A 22,009-nucleotide genomic window follows, 5' to 3' on the forward strand; every position below is an offset into this window, starting at 1 on the left:
AGCGTGCCCGTCTGCTCCAGTGATGCTGTGGCCTAATTTCTACCGCTGTTGTGTTAGATACAAAAGGGAACATCTCCAGAGTAGAGGGTTAGGGAGCTCTGAATTATCTGCACCTTTTCTTTGGTTGTTATTTTTTTGTTGTTTTTTTTTTCTTTTTTTTCACTCCTTTCCTGATTGGGTGCATCCCCTTTGATCTCAGGGCCCCCAGAAGTCATGCATGTCTAATCTGCATGTCTGTGTTTGGGACTGTTCACTGGCTTTGTAGAATGCTGACAATTTTCTGTTAGCTTTTGGCTGAGTTAATAGTACTTATAGAGATCTCTTAAGCTTTCCTGCAACTCTCCCATAAGGGCAGTTCCGCATGTAAATTCTCAAGGCCATTCATCTTTTCCTACCTTTTCCTGCCTGGGTGTTTTGGTTTTGTTTCTGTGTTTTGTTTTTGTTTTTTAAAGGTCTCTTTAGGAATGCAGGCATAGCCTTTCTTATTTTCCCTCCTTTCACTGTGCTTTCCTGAGAACAAAGAACAGCAAACTAAGAAATTCCTTTGGTTTTTCCAAAGCCTAAAGAAAGATCACTGCTTTATCCATGGATTTAGTTTTGGACTGCCTAATCTTCTCAAAAGGCCGGCCCATACAGATTCAGATTTTGTGGTTTGAACTCAGCTCTGCAATCACAATCCTTCACTGTCTATTACAGACAGTATTATCATTAGGTAAAAAACAGCACTCAGAATAAGAAGCAAATTTCCTTATATTTATTGCTAGCTTTTAAAAATTTATCGTTAGCATGTTTTTAATATGAAGGTTGCTTATGTTAGTTGCCTTTTGTCAGTTCTAGTACCAACTCAGCAGCTCACTCAACCTGCAAACAAACATGAACCTCAGAGAGAAGCTGCACTGTATTCAGCCTGACAGAGTCTGATATTGCTCTGGTGCTCTGGGCATTCCACCGATTCTCCTCACACTTCTGGACCAAGTCTGAAGTCCCAGTCCTAATCTACAAATCCCTGATTTGGTTAGTGCACATCTACTTTAAGGGCAGCCAAGAATCTTCATCAACTGATCCCTAGAGTCAGCAATACACTACAAATTTCTGCCAGCATAGCTACGTCAACACAAACTGTGAAAAATGTATAACCTCCAGCTGACACTGCCATACCCGTAACTGCCTGGTTCAGCCTTGTTTATGCCATCAGGGCAGCACATTTTCCACCTCAGTTTGTGCCTTCAGAAATGTGCTGTAATCAAACAGCCAAAAATCGCAGTGGCACGGAAAAATATGGAAATCACAGATTTCCTGTAACAGATAAGACCAGGTCCAATGTCTGTGGACACATTAAAAGATAGACTCTGCGAGACAGAGATCAAATAGCTCTGTAGAAGAAACGTCTCAGCCCAAATGTTCCAGTTCTCCCCTATGGCAGGGTACTTATGAGATTGCAGCCACTTTTCATTCCAGTGTACTTTATGTGTATATTGCTGTGGATAAGATTTTGCCTATCTTTTCCTTATCTTTTGCTTATCCCCTACACAAAAGATCAGCACTGCTCAACTGTGTGGTAGCCATAGTTCTGCAACAGTGAATGCAAATGGAGTGGCAAAGTTTCATCCTTTTGGAGGAAAAGTATATTTCAAACCCTGAGAGTTTTACGTGCTAGGCAATCAACATATTATTTACAAAATGTTTTGAGACCTTCTGGAAAGAAAGGTGCTGTATACAGGCAGAACAATAGTTAGTACTTCCATGAGTCACACACACATAACTTCAAGTATTATACAACTCCTCAAACATCCTTCCTCCCCAAACACACTTTGTATAAGATGAAACATGGAACTTTTATCTCTCAAAAAGACAACTTAAAAGCACCAAAGAAAAAACAAAATGTCGTAACATTACATTAAAAATTCACACTCTCATTTGAAGTCAATCTAAAATGGAAAATAAGGCCCCAGAAATGCTGTGATCCCTTGCCAAACAGGTAAAGTACTGAAGAATAACACCACCAGCCAATTCACCATACGGATACCAATTGCCTACACACTGTCCAGAGGCAGTCTGTGTGTTTCTCTACATATTTTTGGATCTTGCATCAATTCAAGATGATGCTACAGTTTGGCCCACAGCCAGAAAGTGGCAAGTGAAATAACGTTCCGGTACTCGCACTGTGAACACACAGCTGGCTTCAAAGGGAAATGGACTAATCCTACTTCATTTCCCTTCTTCAGTATGTGTTTAAAGAGCTTTGGTGCGCTAAAGGAAATCGACCAGAATTCATTAGTTCCCTTCTGATTCAGCTCATTGCTGTTGGAAAGGGAAACAGGTCGCGATCGCAGGATCCTACTCAATTTCCTTTTGAAGCAGACTTTAAGCCAATTCTCCTCTCAGTTGTACACACACAGATCTTCACAAATGATGCATATATTTAAATGCAATAGATGAAGGGAAGAATAAATATTAAATAATTTTTAAGAATATAATCTATTTGACTTCATACAATTGTGAGATTTTGCCTGAGAGCATTCCTGAGAAACAAACTCAGAAAATCATGAGAGGAACTTCTAGAAAGAGATACGGGAGAAAAGAGGTGGGGAGAAAACCCAACCAAGAATAGCAAAAGATGAAGGAGAAAAAAGAAAAGTTTTATAAATATATAATTTTTTTGCTATTCAACAGAAAATTATAGCAAACTAAAACAGTGACTGTAATAGCTAGAACAAATCCTAGGCATCATCTTGATCTTGATGTGGTTTGGGAAACAGAGAAATGAAGCCTAATCACTTGCTCTGGACAGAAAGCTTTTCCTCCCATTCGTAATCAGATCTCTCAATTTCTCTCTTGAGAGCTTGTGTCGTATTTTTATGAGCCTTCTCAAGGTTACTGGAAGCAATATGATTCCAAATGATTCCAGACTATTCCTGTTTAGTTTAAGGCCACTGCTTTTGAGATAATAAGCCAGAACCAACAGCCTTCCAAAGCAAACCTGCAATTAACCACCTAAGCAGAAAGTGGTTTGTAACAAATAAAGCAGAACAAAAGAAAGCTATAGTGTTCATGATGGAATCATGGCTGTACTTGAACCAAATAAGCACAACATGTAAATATCTTTTTTTTGTTACTGTAGTGATGAGAAAAAAGTATTATTGTTGCAATGAACTGTCTCTTGAGCTTTAACAATGATACTTTGAATGGTGAACAGCGTTATGAATTTGGCTTCTTTACTAATTACGAATCCATGAGCTTGAAGCAGTATATTGCACAGAAAACTGTCCTGGACTTGGAATCAACCAAAAAGCCTTTAAAATAGCAACACTGTATCTGAGAAGAGAAGGTGATTCCAAACACTTTAAGTTTTAGAAGGTTTTCTTGTATGAAGTTGTAGAGGTGTCTGAAGAGCTCTATTTGACAATTTAAAAATTTGATTCCTTACCAGTTAGCTGCAGAAATACAGTGCAAACACAATTTATATCCCACACTAATAGCTTCTCAACACTGGAGAATGAAGGCCAATTAGAGTGCAAGTAACGGCTCAGTGATTCTGTACAACACTGTACCAACTACAGAGAAAATTAAAATGAGATTATTTTCTTTTCCTATTCTATGTCAATATCAGTTTACAGCTTTAACTTTTCTCGCTAGACCATAATTTAAAATGTTATTCAACCGACTCTACAAAAAGTTACACGACATTTATAACTTTAAAGGCTGAGAGGTTCATATAGAAGCCCTGGGATTGCCACATCAACAACACAGATAATCTGTTCTCTTTGCATGTACAACTTATTTTCTCACTCCAAAGACAAAGGTTGAATGTCTTATCCCTCTTTAGTTGTAGCGAATGGATATTGTACAGGAAGAAATCAGTCATCACTTGTAGATAACATCACAAACAAATAAATACGTGAAACAAAGCCATTTCACAGCTCAAACATTCAAAGTCAAAACTACTTTATTAGGCATTTTTCTCATTTTTGTTATCTAATGTACTTCAGTTTCAAAGTACAAGACAGTAGATGATACAAAGACAATTCTAGCTCCATCATCTCAGTGAGTATAGCTAACTACATTTTTTAATTCTTTCTTGTTTACTGAATTTATACCTCTGTTGTTACTATTCCTGTTTGCTACACTGATTACATAAAAGGTTTTTCTTTCGTATTTCTCTTGCAAAATCTACATTCTCCTTCTTCCTACCTGCTCAGTTTCCTTGTCCCTCTCTCAAAAACTTATATTCTTTTTGTTCATGTTTGGCATACATATCATTTAAACTTCACCTGATGTCATCTCAGAATCCAAGTTGCCCTCCAATTTGAGATAAAGTATTCTGGATAAAACTATATTCTAAATGTATCCAAGCCCTTAACAGAAATGATAATTTTGTTTTTCCTGTCAGAAACATTTCAGCTTGTAAAATATATTCCAGAAAAACCTTCTCTTGATTCCTAATGTAAAGAGTGATAGGTTGCTTTTTTGAAAATAAAAATGAATTCTGGAATGAGAAATGTAGTTCAATAACCTAACCAACCATGGAGATAGAGTTATTGTTTACAAATGTGCGCTAGTGTATTTAAGGAGAATTGGGTTCTTGAAGACATAACAGGAAAAGAAAACATCCTTTGGTTTACATCAGAGATGCCTCTTAGACTTCAAATGGGAGGCAGTGAAATACAGAGGGAGAGAGTTTACATACTGTGGCAAGAGGTAGAACATAGTGACAGAGGAACACCTGCCCCATTGCCATTCTTTGACAGGTACCAAATGACCATGTCTGTCTGCAAGCAAGATTTAATACACTGTGGAGACTGACTCAGGCTGCCCAGTGGAGGAACAAAAGGGAAAGGAAAGCAACTGGGAAGCCAGGAAATAGCAAGTCCTCCCACTATGCACTGCACATACTGCAAATGCCTGTGCAAACCACCCTGGACAACCAAGGCACTGCATATTGTTTGAGCAACTCAACCTTCTACTTACACAGAATTAGGAAAGGAAGGGCAGGGATGATGGGTGCCACATAACCTGACATATAGGTACTCTGAAAATACATTATGGTTACTTCAAATTACAGACAGAGATATATACCTGCCTTTATCAACTGTACCTCCTAGTCCCAACATCTTTTCAGACATCACAAACTAAGAAGAGTTAGATTTTATGTCTACAAACTTACTCTCACTGAGAGGTTTAACGTATGACTTGTCAGTATTATCCCATCTCCTTGATTCTTCAAATATAAATTATCACAAACCACTAGTGATTCAACATTCCTGCTAAACAGTAACAGCCTTCTAAGCACAAGATTCCGAATTTTGACATTACGTAAAAAATCCACATATTTCTCAATTCATTGACAAATGTGCTTGCTCTAGTAATTGTGCCTAAACCAAGAAAAACAAGAGAGTCTCTTTTAGCATGAAGCCCAGTAGATAAACTCTAAGTGAAGAAAGGACCTATTAAAATCTTCCTCTTCTGTCCAAACCTGGACTAAGCAGCTGTCCATTTACCAGGGATTTAGGAAAACTACAAATAGAACCCCGTCTGTTATTGTGCACTAAAAAGTGAGCTTTCTGTATAAGAATGCCCTCACTTGCTTCACTGTACCCTGTTCAAAATATGTGATGTGCAGCTACTGATAAACATGGAGAAATCAATCCACTACAACTACTATAAAATGTTGTGTATAACACTAACCGGTCCAGCTGGCTTCTTGGCTTTCTCAACAGCCTTCGTAGCTTCCTTGAGTTGTTTTCTAAGGTCTTCCTTTGGCTTGTCATGTTCATGTTTACAGCACTAGAAGAGGAAGAAACAAAGCAATTGTAAAACTTTTAAGGAGTAGTTCATGTGCTATTAAAGGTGACCTTCCCACTTCCAGTTCTATTTGTTCTTCCTCTCCCAAGTGGGTCCGATCTTTCAGTTTAAGATCTGAACACTATTCAACAGTCAGGTCTCTGAGAAAAGCATTCAAAGCTAAGTCCTGAGATGTCCTGACCTGAAAAGCTTAGAGCCACATTCTAATAAGAGACAAATGACCACTACATAGCAGGTTGAAATCTACAGATATATTAGAAAACAGCACAGTTCTAAGCAGCCTTCATAGTGGACAAAGAAACTGTCAGTCACACCAATGCAGTAAGCATAGTGTTAGTCTGCAAATGCAGAAAACCCAAGATGCACATCTTCTCAAAATGATTCACACTGTAGACAAGCATGCCTTTGCAAAGAGCTGTGCTGTACAAGCTACTGCCCACTGGCTCTTTCACAGTTTTTCATCACACTGCACTTCAGTGGAAATCACTAACCCTTATCTACACTGTCTGTTCCCATTTCACAGCATTTCAAGCACGATCAGCCAGGTTAGATTAAACAGCAGAGCTTTGCTAACCTGGAAGAAATGGACAGGTGTGCATTTATATGAGTAGTTCAGTCTGAGATTGTGGGTTCCTATTGAACTTAATTTGGTCTAAATGCAGGTTACCACAGAAGTTGACCTTTAAGAGAGTACTGTGGACAGCCAGTCTCCACTAGCTGTACTGGAAGAAAAGACTACTGCCCCAGGCTTGCTGTTAGGTGTTAACTAGGGAAAATTTGCACATTCTGATTATTTTTCTGTTTTTTTTTTTTCTGGTATCTTGATCCTTCAAGGGATAAAACCATGCACACAGTTCTTGAACCTAGTGCTCAGCTTTCCTAACTCCTCCCTCTCAAGGAAGGCAGCTGAGGTTTTGGCTTTGTGCTAGTGTCTGTCTCAAATTGACAACCAAAAAAATGGGCACCCCATCTTTATTAGCTGAATAACTACGACAAAGATGGAACCACAGCAAACCTTGGTAACTGATACAGCAAGCTGAAAGATGTACATTTTAAGCATGTTTCACAAGGTGTAACTTAGTATCTTTCATATTTTATTTTCCACTTAGATGGAATCTAGAATGTAACTACAAAAATATGAAAAACTAGCAGACAGACCTTGACAGTCATATAGTTAAATCATATACTGCAGCCAAGCACAATCAACAGGAATGTCCTCAGCAATCTGAAAAAAGGATTGATCTATCAAGGTCTGAGAAACAGAATCTTCAGAAAAATAAAACAAAACAAACGCAAAAAACCAGCCCTGCTGTCAGGTAATGTATTTAGTCATTCTGAATGGAGGACAGCTAAACCATAACCCTGTTACCATGTAGATTTGCATTTTCATTTGTAAAAAGGAGATGGGATATGCCAGGTTAATCACTCTGTTTATCTGTTTCTCTGGTACTGTCTCTGAACCATACTCATCTTCTTATGCCTCATAAAAAGCAGCAAAATGTAGTGGGGAAACCCCACAGTAGGATAAAGAAAACTAGCAATTCTGTGGGCACTCCCCACAATCCTGCCCACCATAAAGTTTGTAAATGCCTGTAAGGTTAGCTCAATAGATGAGGAGAAAGGGAAAAAGGAAGTACAGCAGTGAAAAGTAGCTGCAGTTTGTAAACTGGTGTCCCCAGGACATACTAGGCTGTAGGAATGCATATCATTTAATCATACTGCTTGCTCAGAGCTGAAAACTGGCATCACATTGTCCCTGCTCCCTCTAGGAGAAACTAACAAAACACATTTCTAGAACTCAGGATTGCATCACATAAAAACATGATGTGCTAAGTTTGCAAAGTAAGGTGTTCAAAATGAAGGCCCAGATCTTACAGACATGTGATAGACTTCACACTGTACATAATCCCACTACCTGAAAATTAAATGAACTTGAATTTCTAGGTATTTAGACCATTCTGAAAATCTCATTTCAATCCTGTGGAAACTAAGTAACTTCAACCCAAAATGCTACACTTATCAATCCGTTCTGATCAAATTTAAGATTTATACTATTTCTTACTGACATGTGGGAGCCATCCATAAAGGACCACCAGTTCAGAAATCTAAATGACAAAAGCTTGTTTTATTTTCACACCAAAATGAAAATGACTATCCTCTTTTGTCCAAAATTCAGGAAAAAATACCAAAAAACTGAGAACAAGTATAAGCAAAGAAAAATCCTCCTCAAATGAAATGTTAAAAATTAAAAGAAATTTAGAAGAGCGCAACCTTTATAACAGAATTTGCTGAATATCTTTGTTGAAATCCCCAATCAAAAAAAAAAAATTATTTTTCTTATGATGGTGAAGGCAAAGGCTGAAGTCATACCTAATTCAAATTGCATGACCCTAGCGAGACGGAATTATCTCAGTTTACAGAAGGAGAGGTTTGATCTTAGCAGTGTTTGCCTGAAGCTCCCTGGTAGAGAAAAGCTTGAGCTATAATGACAGTGTGCAGAATGACCCACATTACCTTTTGGCTAAGTACTACTTTTAGCAAGCTTTAGTAGTTTATCATCACTATATGATAATAATAACTTTTCTGAGACACAAAGAATTATGGTTTTTATCAATGGTTCATGTCAAATCCAAGTCCTTAAAAGAAATCAGCCCAAAGCAGGTGCACAGAGCTGTCAGACCTTGAAATTTGTTTTGAAACCAACCACCTGTTAGTGCAATTGTGTAGCTGTTTTTCCTGGCTTATGGGATTTTAGTTCAGCTGTTGTTCTCATGCTAATGCTTATTTCCTCTAGGAATCAGTCTGTCCATTTACACTAACCTACAAATTTCTCTGTGACTGTCTTCACAGTCCCGATTACACGTATACATGCAGAACGTCTGGTGTAACACCCTTAATCAGTAACACACTTTGTTTACAAAATAGCTCGTGATTGCTGTAGGAAATCTCTGAGAAACAGTATTTACCATCCTCTGTGTCACATTTAATCATTGAGATGACTCGACTCTGTTTCTTGTTTGTTTCAGACAGCAACAAAGAACATTTACTCTTAATGAATGATCTCAAAGACCAGATTTATTGTTGGTGCCTGAGTCACATTCTACTGATAACAGAGCGCTATTCCTGCTGCTGAAATAAAGTCTGAATCAGGTTTCTCATTAAAACCTTCTGTTTCTAAAGGTTTATAACTTCACCAGAAGTTGACTCTGGGTTAGAGGTTAGCAAAGATACTCTCAGTTCACATTTACTCTAAAATCTGAAAGAAAAAAATCTGCCCACATGTGAGATAAAAGTGTAAAAATTATCTTCAGAAGGATAATGGCTTAAGGTGTTTTTTGTAAATGTGAAATGGCATGTAAGGTACAACAATGAGCTTGTGCTTAAGGGGCAAATCAGAACTGCAGTTCCTTTATTCTCCAGATTGCAGTTTTCGGCACCCTTTGGACACGAGCCACCCCAGAAAAAGAACTGGACACTTGGCTGAGAACAATAGTTTAGCGGTTCCTGAAATGTCTCCTGCAGCGGTGATTCCCAGTCACTCCGCAGCTCCACACTGCCCTCCAGGGAGGGCTGTCAACAAAGTTATGAGGTTGCCCTCAGTTTACCTCTGACAGCAGATAGATAATTCCTTGGGAGTAAACAACTAAAGCAAGTAAGAAAAATACAGCTGACATAAACATGAAAATATTAATAAGATATTTCATGACATAAAACCAGTAAAAGATAAATTATAAAGATTAAATATTCCATGTGTTCTTATTCATGCACAGATAACTGCTATCCAAATGCCTTTTTCAAGCATCATATAAAGGAAACAATAAACAATTTATGGGTAATAGTTCATAAATATATGCGGTACAGTATGTCCAATGGGCATAGATATTTCATTGTGTAAGACATGATTACTAGGTTTATGCATGGTATGAAATGTGAGTTGTCTGAGCTATTTAAAATCATTTTGGGACACAATAAACCGTTGACAAGATATATCCTATTTAAATGTATTGCCCATCACTGACTGGAGAGCATGTTGTCTCGTGTTTATCAGAAGGAACACTTTTAAAATGCATTGAGAAACCCAATTGTTATCATTGTCTTAACTTAAAAAGACTGCACCTTTGTATAGAGTTCTGTTAAAAGAAATCCTGCTGCTTATCATAAGCACGTACTTCCCCAAAGTTCCTGTTTTTTTAGAGGTTTTATTAATTGCAAATGTTGTTTACTAGAGGAAAAGCATGATTGAAGCTCTAAAACAAAGAGAATAGTTGTAACTTTAATCCTTTCAATAAGCCTTTGTTTCCCATTGACTAAAAACTTCCTAAAGGAAGTAGAGCTGCGAAAATCCAGGAAGGAATTAGATTTGCCAAATTCTGTTCCTACTTGGATTTAGATGCAAGGGCTTTGTTACTCATTGTACAAATATTTGAGTAAAAAAAAGACTTATCAATTAAAAAATGCATTTTTTGCCAAGGTTGAAAATTATAAATAGAAGAGCTTTCCCTGTCAGAGAATGCATATTATTAGCTTACATAACTTAAAAAAAAAATATATTTTTTTAGCTGCTGCTGCATTTTTTTCAGTGGCCTTTTATTTTTCTCTTTTTGTTATCTAAAGAGAACTCGGATACTGGCCTGACAATCATACAAGAATCTAGATAAGTAAACAAATATGGAAAGGAAAAATCAAAGGCATCCTCTTACTTAAATTAAGCATGCCTTGCAGCATCCAAAATAAATCTCCAAAATCCCTTTCCATGACAACGAGTAATTGCATAGTGGAAAGTGTACTATTGTGGCAATAAAGCTGAATTCCCTGAAGACCTTTCAGAGACACTACCAATTTGTTTGTGTTTTTTTTCCACAGCTCCTTATAACTCTGTACCACTTCATGCTCTCCAGGTTTTAACTAGCCAAACATGGAGAGACTAAGTAAATATATTCTCACTTATTCCATAGGCCAGAGGCCCTTTTAATTTCTTATCCTAAAATAACTTCAAGGCAATTCCTATCTTCTTCCCAGCAACACGGTGTATATTTTAACTGTTCATTTCTTGATTAATAGTACTCTGGAAGATTAAAGAATACTTGAGCCACCATTTTTATAAAGTGCTACATAATGATAGACTATGGAAGGTTCTGGCTACTCTCAACTTCTCATGGTTTCAGTGGAAGTGTTGTTCAGCATATTGTGGCACCCAGCTCTTGAGTAAATTCCTCACTGTATTTTAACAAAAGCTTAGCTGGACCACTGAGTTGGAAAAGCTTTGCTACAAGTTGTAGTAGCCAACAGCAGGCAATGAAATGCTGTAGTGAACATCATATCCAGGCTTTGTGTGCTGCTAACTCAAACCACCCACGAGAGAGGCCGACTGGGCGTTATCTTCAAACTAAGCAGAAGCCTCTGGATTCCTAATGAGACAGATTTACGACTCTGCTATGGAAACACCCATATAACATGTGGAACACAAATACACATAGGACCAAATTTTGGAATAGCTTCAGTTTAGGATATTACAGGTGCTAACACCTAAATTTCAAGGATATTTTGGATATCATTATTCACAGTGACTTAAAACTTACTCTAAGATATTTCAGCATGTTAATAGAGACATGTAGAGTACATCCCTAAAATCACTAAAAAGTGTTTTATTAGATCAAATTACAACAGGAGAAGAGGGAAGAAAAAAATCCACCCTGATGTCTGCATTCCATTTTTGATCACAACACTTGACAACTCCCTCCCTCCCTTTAAGACAGAAAAGCCAGCTTTAATTTAAACTACAAACTGTTGACCAGGCCTCAGCTTGGCTTTGCAATTCACTATATGCCTGAGGGATAAATTATTTAGCATTAGCACATGGTATGTCATGTCTTGTTACTTAAGTGGGATATGGCTTCCATCCAGCTGCACTCCCAGGACCCCCCGATTGGCTGTGGGTGATGTCATTTCCATTTGTTAATCCTCGGCGAAGGCCCAGGGGACAGCGCTGGCCGCCCAGCAGGTCCCCAGCCCCTCCGCCTCCCGCCCGGGTGCAGCACCGGCTTTGCTCCTACTTATCACTCTAAGGTTCACTGCAGGTACTGCCCCAATTACAGGATTTTCGATAATAGTGCAGTGAAACAGAAGGTGCAGCAGATGAGCTACATCATCTGCACACATGATTTTGTTTTCTTAACAGAAGACCTGTAATAAATTTAGTGAGACAGATATAGCAAAATATTTTTTTGCTGCAGATACAAATTAAATGGAGAATTTTGAGAGGTTTATTTAACCAAATATCAAATGGTTATTGCCAGTAATTCTTCCTAAAATTGATTCATTTTTCTATTTTCACTGTATTGTAGAATTTTGTTCAAAAAACCTGTTTCCATACTGCAAGACAAAGGGATTCAGGACAAACAACCCGAGAGCATAAAGTCCGTAAAATGCTTCTTCTGAAAGTTTCGCAATGGATTAATTAGCTACAGTGCACTTTAAATGGACATATTTTGTTTTCAGTCAACACGCTCATTATATTAAAAGGGTTTTTCCTTCAGAATCACCTTCAGGTTATTTGCCACAGAGGAAATACTCATTATACTATTCTCTATTGGAAGGCTCCTTGCATAAAAATAAGGGTTACAGGGTTGGTTTGGTTTAGCTGAATTTCACAGCAAAGTCAGTGAAATGCCCAGAATTACAGAGCACTGTTGTATAGATGGTACCGTCCACTCCGTGGTGACGCACAAGATTTGCATTATCTGTCTGTTAAGGTTCAGCAGCTCAGCCTTGCGTTCTAACTGACAGGTAACAGAAAAGACGCAACTGACAGGCTGTAAGAAATCCACGTGTTTTGTTACTGTTACATTAATGTTTAAGCAGACTACATGATACCCTATTCTCATAACTTTGTGTCTTGTGATGAGGAGGTATGAAAACTGTGATTTGCCTTCTCTGTTACTGGGTCTTAATTCTTTGCAACAGTGCTTTGCATGAGAAGAAAGGATTTTGTGAAAACTACGCGGTCTTATGGTAAAGTGCGTAATTCTCCCCTTCTCTCAGAAGGGGAACTTTGCAAGGGGATTCCCACGAGAAGAGATGCTGAACCAACGCAGTACAAAGCACTGTAAAATAAACAACCATAGGACAGGAAATGAAGAAGTCTAATCGATACCGCAAGAGGGATTAGTTAGTCAAATTCAGAACTACAGTTTAAATCAGGACAGCTAACTCCTTCTTCCCGTCCTGTACAAAACAAACCATTATAGCCATAGGATTCAACAGCTGCTTGAAACTTTGGTTTCTGTCATTTGAAAGTTGGCATCTGCAGCAACCCCTGGCCTCGATAACATAGCACTGATTTAAACACTCGGCTGGAGGGAAACACCTGGATTTGCACTAATGTTCATTCTCCCCAAGCTACCAGACCTACTTTGTGTTTTAGCTAACTAATAATAAACAGCAGGATTAGCAGGCGGACAAGTGACTAAACTGCCATGAGGGTGAGCGCTGGCAAGGCAAGTTAGCTGGGGAGATAAAGCCAAAGTGCCCTTGGGTTTGGCTACTAAGCTGAGCCGATCACATCAGTTACCACTTTACAGCCCAACACAATACCTCGGGAATTAGGGATTAGGAAGCAGGGTGAGTGAGCACCAAACCCACTCCCCGCCCAACCTCAGAGCCCCAGCGCAGCCCGGCACACCTCTGCTGTGCGGCACGGCGGCGTTCGCCTCAGCACCGGGGCAGGGCTGAAGGTGCTCAGCCTCTTCAGGTCGGTCACAGTTTCATGAAAACTCACATGTGGAATATCGCGTCCAGTTCTGGGCCCCTCAGTTCCAGAAGGACAGGGAACTGCTGGAGAGAGTCCAGCGCAGGGCAACAAAGATGCTGAAGGGAGTGGAGCATCTCCCGTGTGAGGAAAGGCTGAGGGAGCTGGGGCTCTGGAGCTGGAGAAGAGGAGACTGAGGGGTGACCTCATTCATGTTTACAGATATATAAAGGGTGAGTGTCAGGAGGATGGAGCCAGGCTCTTCTTGGTGACAACCAATGTTAAGACAAGGGGTAATGGGTTCAAACTGAAACACAGGAGGTTCCGCTTAAATATGAGAAGAAACTTATTCTCAGTGAGGATGACAGAACACTGGAAGAGGCTGCCCAGGGAGGTTGTGGGGTCTCCTTCTCTGCAGACATTCAAAACTCGCCTGGACACATTCCTGTGTAACCTCATCTGGGTGTTCCTGCTCCGGCAGGGGGATCGGACTGGATGAGCTTTCGATGTCCCTTCCAATCCCTGACATTCTGTGACTCTGTGAAAACGACCGTTTGGGCTGCTGAGGTGAAGGGCACAAGGAGCCGCCCGGCCGCTCGCCCGCCCTGAGGCGGCTGAGAGGAAGAAGCCCGCCCCGCCCCAGCCGTTAGCGGCGCGTGCGCCTCCCGCCGCCGCGCACTGTCCCGCCGTGGCGCCTCCGCTCTCGCGATGGGACGGCCCGCGCGGAGCTCTCGCGAGAAGCGGGAGCGCGGAAGCGGCGTGGCCGTGCGGTGCCGTGCCGGGGGTGAGGGGCAGTGCGGCTGCAGCACCAGGAGGATGCCGAGCGCTGCGGGCCGCGGGCAGGGCCAGGACCAGGACCACCGTCCGGACAGCAAAGAGTCGGCGGCGGCCGCCGATGTGGGTCTCCCGCAGGGAGGGAGCGGGCGCGGCGTCGAGGCTGCCTGTGCCGGGAGTGGGAAGGGGCAGGGTCCGGCCTAGCGCGGGGCTGGAGCCGCCCGAGGGGCCTGTGGGACGGGGAGGCCGGGCCTGAGTGGGGGAGTTGGCCAGACGCGAGAACAGAGCTGCCGTTTGCCTTTGCACTGCCTGTAAACACCTCTCCCTTCGTCGGACCTGGTCATTTGGTGCTTCACCGAAGAGTTCGGCCCCTCTCCGGTCACACGGCGTCTCCTGAGCCCCGCTGGGGGTCGGTCACGCGTGTGCGGCTGGCGGAGGCCCTACCTGGGCCCTTTCCTCGTTGCAGTCACCTGCACAAACCTCTGGGCTGTGGTGCTCATAGCAGCGGGGGCACCGCTGGCTCCTGCTGGCCTGGCAGCTGTGCCAGCCCTTGGCTTGAAGATAAGGGAAATTGTAGGCCAGTGTTTCTCCAAGAAGGAAAAAAAGTATTAATAATGAGCACCAGTTCATTTCATTATAAAATTAACTTTTCTTGCTGTCGAAAAGCTGAAAATGCATCAGCAGTAAGGAATTTTGTGTATGGGTGGCATCTGTAAAATTAGACATGAGCCACGATTCACCAAAAGCAGAAACAGAGACTGCTTCCTTCCCTCCCCCACCCCCCCCCCGCCAAGTAAAGTGTTTAGAATGAATGTAGATTAATGTATTGAATAGAATAAAATAAATAAACTAGGGCCTTTTTGTATTTGGAAATGGGTGGACTTAATTGGGGAGCTAGGTTAGTCATCTTTTTGATTGAAAGGCCCTGTCCAGCGCTGTCTTACCCAGCATTTTGTTAGGAGTCAGCCAAGCTTGCTTAGGCTGTCGTAAGGACATGCAATCTGCTGGATTTCTTAGTGTACCTGACTATTGGAAGGAAATACTTAGCCATGGGTCTACTTCTGCAGGACTCATGTCATTTCAGGAGTGGGCTCTTTCCAGAGGTATTCACACTAAATTCTGTGTAGCAAATAATGATCCTAAGGTGTGTTTGCTGTTGTTGGATTTTTTTTTTTTCATACAGGGCACAGTTACCTTCTCACACTTGTGCATGTCTAAGAGTCTGAAACACAATTTCTTGACTTTAATATTATAGCTGATTGTTTTATATTACCTCTGGTAAATATGTAATGATTTTGTAAATATTTTTACATATGCTTCTTTGATGTATGTTTCTCACCTTCATTTTAGGATTATGCTAAGGAAAGATATGGAGTGTCATCAATGATACAATCCCAAGAGAAACCAGGTCAGTTAAAAAATAAAATAACTTTATTTCAAAACAGGAGGGGGAAAAGGAGTTATGTACTAGATATCCTCTGTACTAGTTTGAGAAATCATTTATCAAACTTTTTCGTTCAAATCCTGCTGCCATTCTTTCCCTTGTTTTGAATACATTTGGCATTTGTGAGGCTGCATTTGGAGTGTCGTGTCCAGTTTTGGGCTCTTCCTGTGCAAGGGAATATGTTAACATTTTGGAGCCGTCCGCTGGAGCGCTACCAAATCGGTCAGGGGACTGAAGCACAGGATCTGTGAGGAGAGGCTGAGGGAGCTGGGGTTGTTTAGCCTAGAGAAGGGCAAGTGATATTACTGAGATATTACTGTTTAAAGCTACTTATTGGGAGGGTGTAGAGAAGATAAAGCCAGATGTTTGAAGGTGTGTTGTAATTGGGTAGGAGGTCACGGACACAAGTCGGGAGACAGGAAGTTCTCATTAGAAGAAAAACAAATAATGAGTGTGGTTGGATATTGGAGCTGGATCCAGAGAGGTTATGGAATCTCAGTCTTTGCCCTTGTCTGGACCACACCCTACACAGACTGTCAGGTTTTGTCTCTGTCCATCACTGCAGGCTTTTTTTAAAAAAATAGATTCTAATTTGTAATGTACTGAGTCCAGAGATGTCAGGTTTTTTCTTTCTTTGGAGTAAGTTCTGCTATGGCTTGCTCTGACAGCACTCTCTGAGTAGGATATCTGCATATTCAGCCTTTGTTACTCCTACATATGACCAGCAAACCCATTAATATTATATATTAATGTTTATGGGTTTTATAATTATTCGCACCACGGTGAATTCAGGAAATCCTCATACTGATGGGGAATTGGGATTCAGAAGGACTTGTCAGCTGGAGAACAATCTTCCAGGCCAGCATCCCAGGAAATATTAATTTTCATATTATTCAGTGCATGAAACAGGAATGAGGGAAGACAATAGACTGGCTTCTTGTACCTTCTTCATAGTGAAATGTATAACTGGTGGATCTCCTCACCCTGCGCTCTTCTTTGATGGCATTTGGCTTGCTAGAGTTTCTACAAGCTGTGTTTCCTCTGCCAGTTTCACACTCCATAGCAAACAACTGTGTGGGAGACCCAGACTGGCAGATCGAGATGGTGGATCAAATCCTAATCTTATAAAGTCCACCCTACCAAGTGTCTCCTATTCAAAAGAAACGCTCAAAAATACTGTGGAGAAAAAAAAAAAAAATGTTGAGAAGGAAAATTGCGAAATTGACAGGAAATTATATGAGAAGGCCTGAGTGGTGTATTTTGGTCTGTTGTACCCTTGATCCTCATTAAAAAAAAAAGCCAATGTATTGACAAGATTGAGTAGGTTTTCATTGGGCTTAAAATGCAACCTACAATACTCTTGCTGTTCCATTTTTTAGAAGATGCTTGTCCAGAGTACTAAAATTAGGTAACAATAAAAACCAAGATGGCTGTAGTAAAAAAGTCCAAGATTGGCCTAGTCCCTTCTTTGAGAGTAATGCCTTCTTTAAAGATTCAGTAGTTCCTGTCAGGGAGAGCTCTTATCAAAGGACTCACAGGAGGGTGAAGTCATCGCTTCACATCAGTAGTGTATGAATGCTTTTCCCCCAAGTGTTCTGATTGCTTTGAGTGTCTTGGAGGAGTTGCTGCTTGGGGCAGGGGCTGGCGGGGAGGCACAAATGCAAGTGTTCCCATCTGTCTGTACTGTATTAATTTTGTTTGTTTCTGAAGTCTGTGTTGGTAGGTGCCATTTCTAAGTCAGAATAATGAATTGCAGTATGACATGTGTGGATCCACATACTGTCTGGTGGCTGGAGCCGACAGCCAGGACAGACAGCACAGACATGGGCAGGAGCTCGTTTGGATGGCTGCAGCACTGTTGCTTTTAGGCTTTACTGCAGTAGCTGTGCTGTCCTGAGGACACCAGCTGGATGTGGGAAATTAAAAATCTTAGAGTGATCGGAGCAAATTACTCACCCTTTCCAAGGCATAGGCTTGTTGTCCTTTTAAAACTCGTCTGTTTTTATTCCTCTCTAAGCAAATTAGAACTCTCTTCACATGTTCACAGAGTTGCTGCTTAGATGCTCCACCCCGCTCTGCTGATCTCACAGACACCTGTGCCTCCGTTCTTGGCCCACTTTAGTCTTTCCTCTGCTGATGTTGGCTGCCCTGGCTCTCTGATGTTCTCCCTTCTTGTTATGTCATGTCTTTAAGTCCTTCCTGCCTGCTCGCGGCTGTAGTTGCTAGTAAAACGCACATATGCCTTTTTCTTTTTCTCCTTTCAGCCACATGACTTTCGTCTCCCCTCTCTGGAAGTTGCTTTCATGTTATAATGCTTTTGACTTTCAAGACTTTTTAATGAACTTATCTTTTTCGAATGTATCCAACATTTAAAGATGCTGTCTCTTCATAGGGACAGCAGAAATACTTATCATACTGTTCAAAACTCCATGATGCAATATAAATGAACTTAGTGAATAGGCTTATGTGACAGGAATGGGGGCTTGCAGGTGGAAAAGTGATTTTTGTCCTGTATAACCCACACAGCTTTTTTGGGTTTTTATCCTCTCTCCCTATGTTTAGAATAGGTTGAGTTCTGAGAGAAAGGTATTTAGTGTGTTGAAAAGGAGAGATTGCCCTATACAAGAAGGAAACAAAAAATAGTTTCCCCTTAAACATGATTCAAAATGGTAGTGAAGGTGAGACAGCATAAATACTGAATTGGGGCTGGAAGTGTGATTTCAGACTTACAGAGTGTTTTGTTTGTTTAAAATCTTTGTTCCCTTGGCTTCACTGAAACTGTAGAATGGTTTAAAATGTTTTTTTGTATTATTTGTCTTTAAGTCTTTATGTGGCAAGAACACAGAAAATTTACATATAGCTTGCATTTGTGGAACAAGAAGTAGCTAGTAGTCTGATGAGTATGGTGGGAGGACCTTAAAGGTGAAAGCAAGAAGCATCCATTTTTATCATGGAAGAGATGGAAATGAACTGAAAGGAATTCCAGGTGAAATTATATGTGAGAGTACAGAGGGAAGATTTGAGCTACAATATGTTGGTTGGACAAGAGCAAATGAGTGACAAATAATTGCTTACACTAACAAATGCAGACATTATCATGAACATGTCATGTTTTGGAAGTGAGAGGAAAAGAAGACTACGTTTGGGAAGTGTTGAAGGAGGGAAAGTTGCTACGTTGAGCAACATTGAGCATTGCGAGTGGAGCACATGGACAGGACCAGAGGCAGTGGCCACAAGCTGATACACCAGCGGTTCCCTCTGAACATCAGAACCCAGGTTTTTCACTAGGAGGGTGACCAGGCATTGCCGCAGATTGCCCAGTGAGATTGTGGAGTCTCCCTCTGTGAAGATATTAAAAATGCATCAGAACATGATTGTGGACAGCTGGCTCTAGGTGGCCCTGCTTGAGCAGGGGGTTGGTCCAGGTGACCTCCAGAGGTCCCTTCCTACCTCAGCTGTGCTATGATTCTGTGATCTGCTGGTGGAAAAAATGACTTCATGATGTCTCTTTTTGGGGTATTATTTTATTACTCTTTTAATGAAATAGTTTTTAATAATTCATACTATATAATTTTTTTTGTGTTAAAGGTGTTTGTTTAGTCTTGATGAAACATGAACCATTATGTATCCAGAAGATTTTTTAAGGTATTTATCTAAGGCAGATGGTTCTTGTAACACTAAGGATTCATAAAAAGAGTAACACCTCATTGCGTCTTTATGCTTGTGCCTGGAAAATTTCTGTTAAGTTTCTAACAACACAGTTTTAAGTTGACTGAAGTAATTTTAACTATCTGAATATCAAACTCTTAGAAATACTAGTGCTTATGGATTGTTCTGGTTGCGTGATTCTTACAGTACTATACTGGTAAAGTTTGAATGTCAGAAGTTCCTGGCAAATAATAAGATTCTCTATTCCCCTTTCTCTCTTTCCCAGTCCACGTGTGCACACACATGCACATTATTAATATATTTGAGCCTATTTCCTGTCATGTTTCTCTGTGCATTTTCATTCTGTTCTGGTTTTGATGGGTATCTGTGAGGAAAAAACTTCATTGCCTTGAGCATAAGCTAATAAACATTTTCAACCCCCCTGGAATTCCCAGTGCAGAATAATAGGCTTGCAAGGCAAGCTGTGACTGGTATTCAGAGACAGAGGGAAGGAGGCCAGGACAGCAGATGGTAACCTGGGGTAGGCAAAACTTTGGAAAAGTTCTGGCGGGAAAAGTCTAGAGTGGAAGTGTTTTAGAAAATTAATGTTAGTTTGAAACAATATCTGTGATGAAAGGCAGGGAGAGAGAACTAGCTTGTGTAATAGATTTTATAGGATAACTCGAGTTGGATGAGACCCATAAGGATAAATATCTCCCTTGAAGATTATTTTTTTGGTCTAATAAACAGTGTTTTTAACCACATACAAACTGTAAATAAGTCAGTGTAGCTGTTAGAATTGTTTGGGTTCTATGCAGTGCTATGTATATCCTCTAACTGATGTGTAGATACTATGTGACATAAGTGTTGGAGACCATGCAACAATACATTTGGCCAACAATCTATGGAAAAATACAGTTAAGCAAGTACGTTTCAAGCAATAGTGGCATGCAGCCAGCATCTTGGCAGCTTATGATTGTATCGAATTGTTAAAGTCCTGTTTTATTTAAAAATATTTCCCTGGATAATTTTTATTTTTCCTTTGCTATCCAAAATCTGTCTTTTCCGAACTATGCATTCTTGTTGTTATTCAGCTTTCTTGAGTACATGGAATTTGAAGGGTTCTTTCTGATGAATCCTGGCTCTTATAATGATAGCAATGCTTCATCAGGTTGTCAAAGAGATTCTCTCTTAGAATAAATTTTACTGGTTTTACACAATAATACTGTTGTTCCAAAATGCTATTGTGTTTATTGAAATCTTCTTTTAATTTTCAGTGCACATTTATTTGTGGTTTATTTTTATTCCTCATTTTAAATAACCATTATTTTACAGTTTTATTTGCCTTACATAGATACAGAGAACACTAATGTCACCTCTGAGCCTTTGTTTTGCTGTGTTCAACATGCCAACTACCATGTTGCAGAGTTGCAGGGCAGACATCCCTTAGCTAGCAGAAATCCAGACTAATAAGTGCAGCACAGGGAAGTCCTATCAAAAATAGTGTAGTCACGCTGGGTTCTGCCATCTGTGGACTCCAGTAAGTCTTGCTTTCATTTTAGTGCAGTTTCACCCTCCTATATAAGTCAAACAATAAGCTTGAACCAATTTAAAACTACTTGATCAAGTAAAATTCACTGAGAAAGGAAATGGGATCTTGTGTGTTTCCAATACACCTGTCATGCTGTAAATACAAAAAGTAATGGTTTAGATTTATTGTAAATTATAGCGAATATGTATTTGGAGTTTCAAGTGAAAAATGTTTTGCTTCAAAAAAACCAAAACCATTTTAAAACGTGTTGTTTTTCTGTAATTCAGATAGAGTTTTGGTTCGAATAAAAGACTTGACAGTGGAGAAGGCTGATGAAGTGGTTTGGGTTCGTGGCAGAATTCATACAAGCAGAGCTAAAGGTGAGATGTCTCCAGGGTTTTTATTTTTCTTTCCTCATATTGTTGATATAACCTGAATGTTATATTTTGCCTTCATGACCTTTTAGTTATGTCTTGCATACAAGAAAACTTTGCCACCTGATTACTCAGTGTTCACTTGGTGTTCACTTTAACTGGTTATTTTATCTTTTTTCCACCTCTCTTTTCCCAACAGGGTAAAAGGAAATTTTACTTTCAGCTGAGTGGAAATTGGGTATTACTATTACATTGTAGTAAAAGTGAATTTTGGTTTTTAACATATTCCTAAGTAATGTACAGACAATTATAAATAATAGGAATTTTAAAATGTTATACTAATTTTCCTTTGGGTGTTACAAGCTTCTACTGTAAAGCATGATTTATTACACATTTATCTGATTTATTATACATTAACTGATACATTTATCAGTTGTCAGACAGGCCGTATGTATTCTGCTGCTTATGAATATTTTCACTATACCTTTTCTTCAACAGGAAATAAAAATTTGTGTTGAAATTGCAGAATTTTTACTTTTTACCAGTGTCTGATGATATCAATATGAACTTAGAATGAGAAACATCATCTTTCATTAACAAGACAAAGGGAAGATCCTTTCATAGGCTCTCAGTAGTGTGGGCTGTCCTACTTGGCTGTCTGGCAGCCAAATTTCTTCCTTGGAACCCAA

At 40.0% G+C, this 22,009-nt stretch overlaps 1 protein-coding gene across 1 annotated transcript in view; it reads left to right on the plus strand.

Moving 5' to 3' along the window:
- The first annotated feature begins 14,234 nt into the window (after window positions 1-14,234).
- DARS1 (aspartyl-tRNA synthetase 1) overlaps window positions 14,235-22,009 on the plus strand; it is a 41,079-nt gene continuing 33,304 nt past the window's right edge. Inside the window, exons 1-3 of the mRNA XM_065070335.1 lie at window positions 14,235-14,446; window positions 15,674-15,731; window positions 21,234-21,326. Of these exons, the coding sequence (XP_064926407.1) occupies window positions 14,258-14,446; window positions 15,674-15,731; window positions 21,234-21,326 (340 nt within the window). The 5' untranslated portion in view covers window positions 14,235-14,257. The remainder of the gene's footprint in view (window positions 14,447-15,673; window positions 15,732-21,233; window positions 21,327-22,009) is intronic.

This window comes from Columba livia, chromosome 7, assembly GCF_036013475.1.
Source record: "Columba livia isolate bColLiv1 breed racing homer chromosome 7, bColLiv1.pat.W.v2, whole genome shotgun sequence".
Taxonomy (NCBI): domain Eukaryota; kingdom Metazoa; phylum Chordata; class Aves; order Columbiformes; family Columbidae; genus Columba; species Columba livia.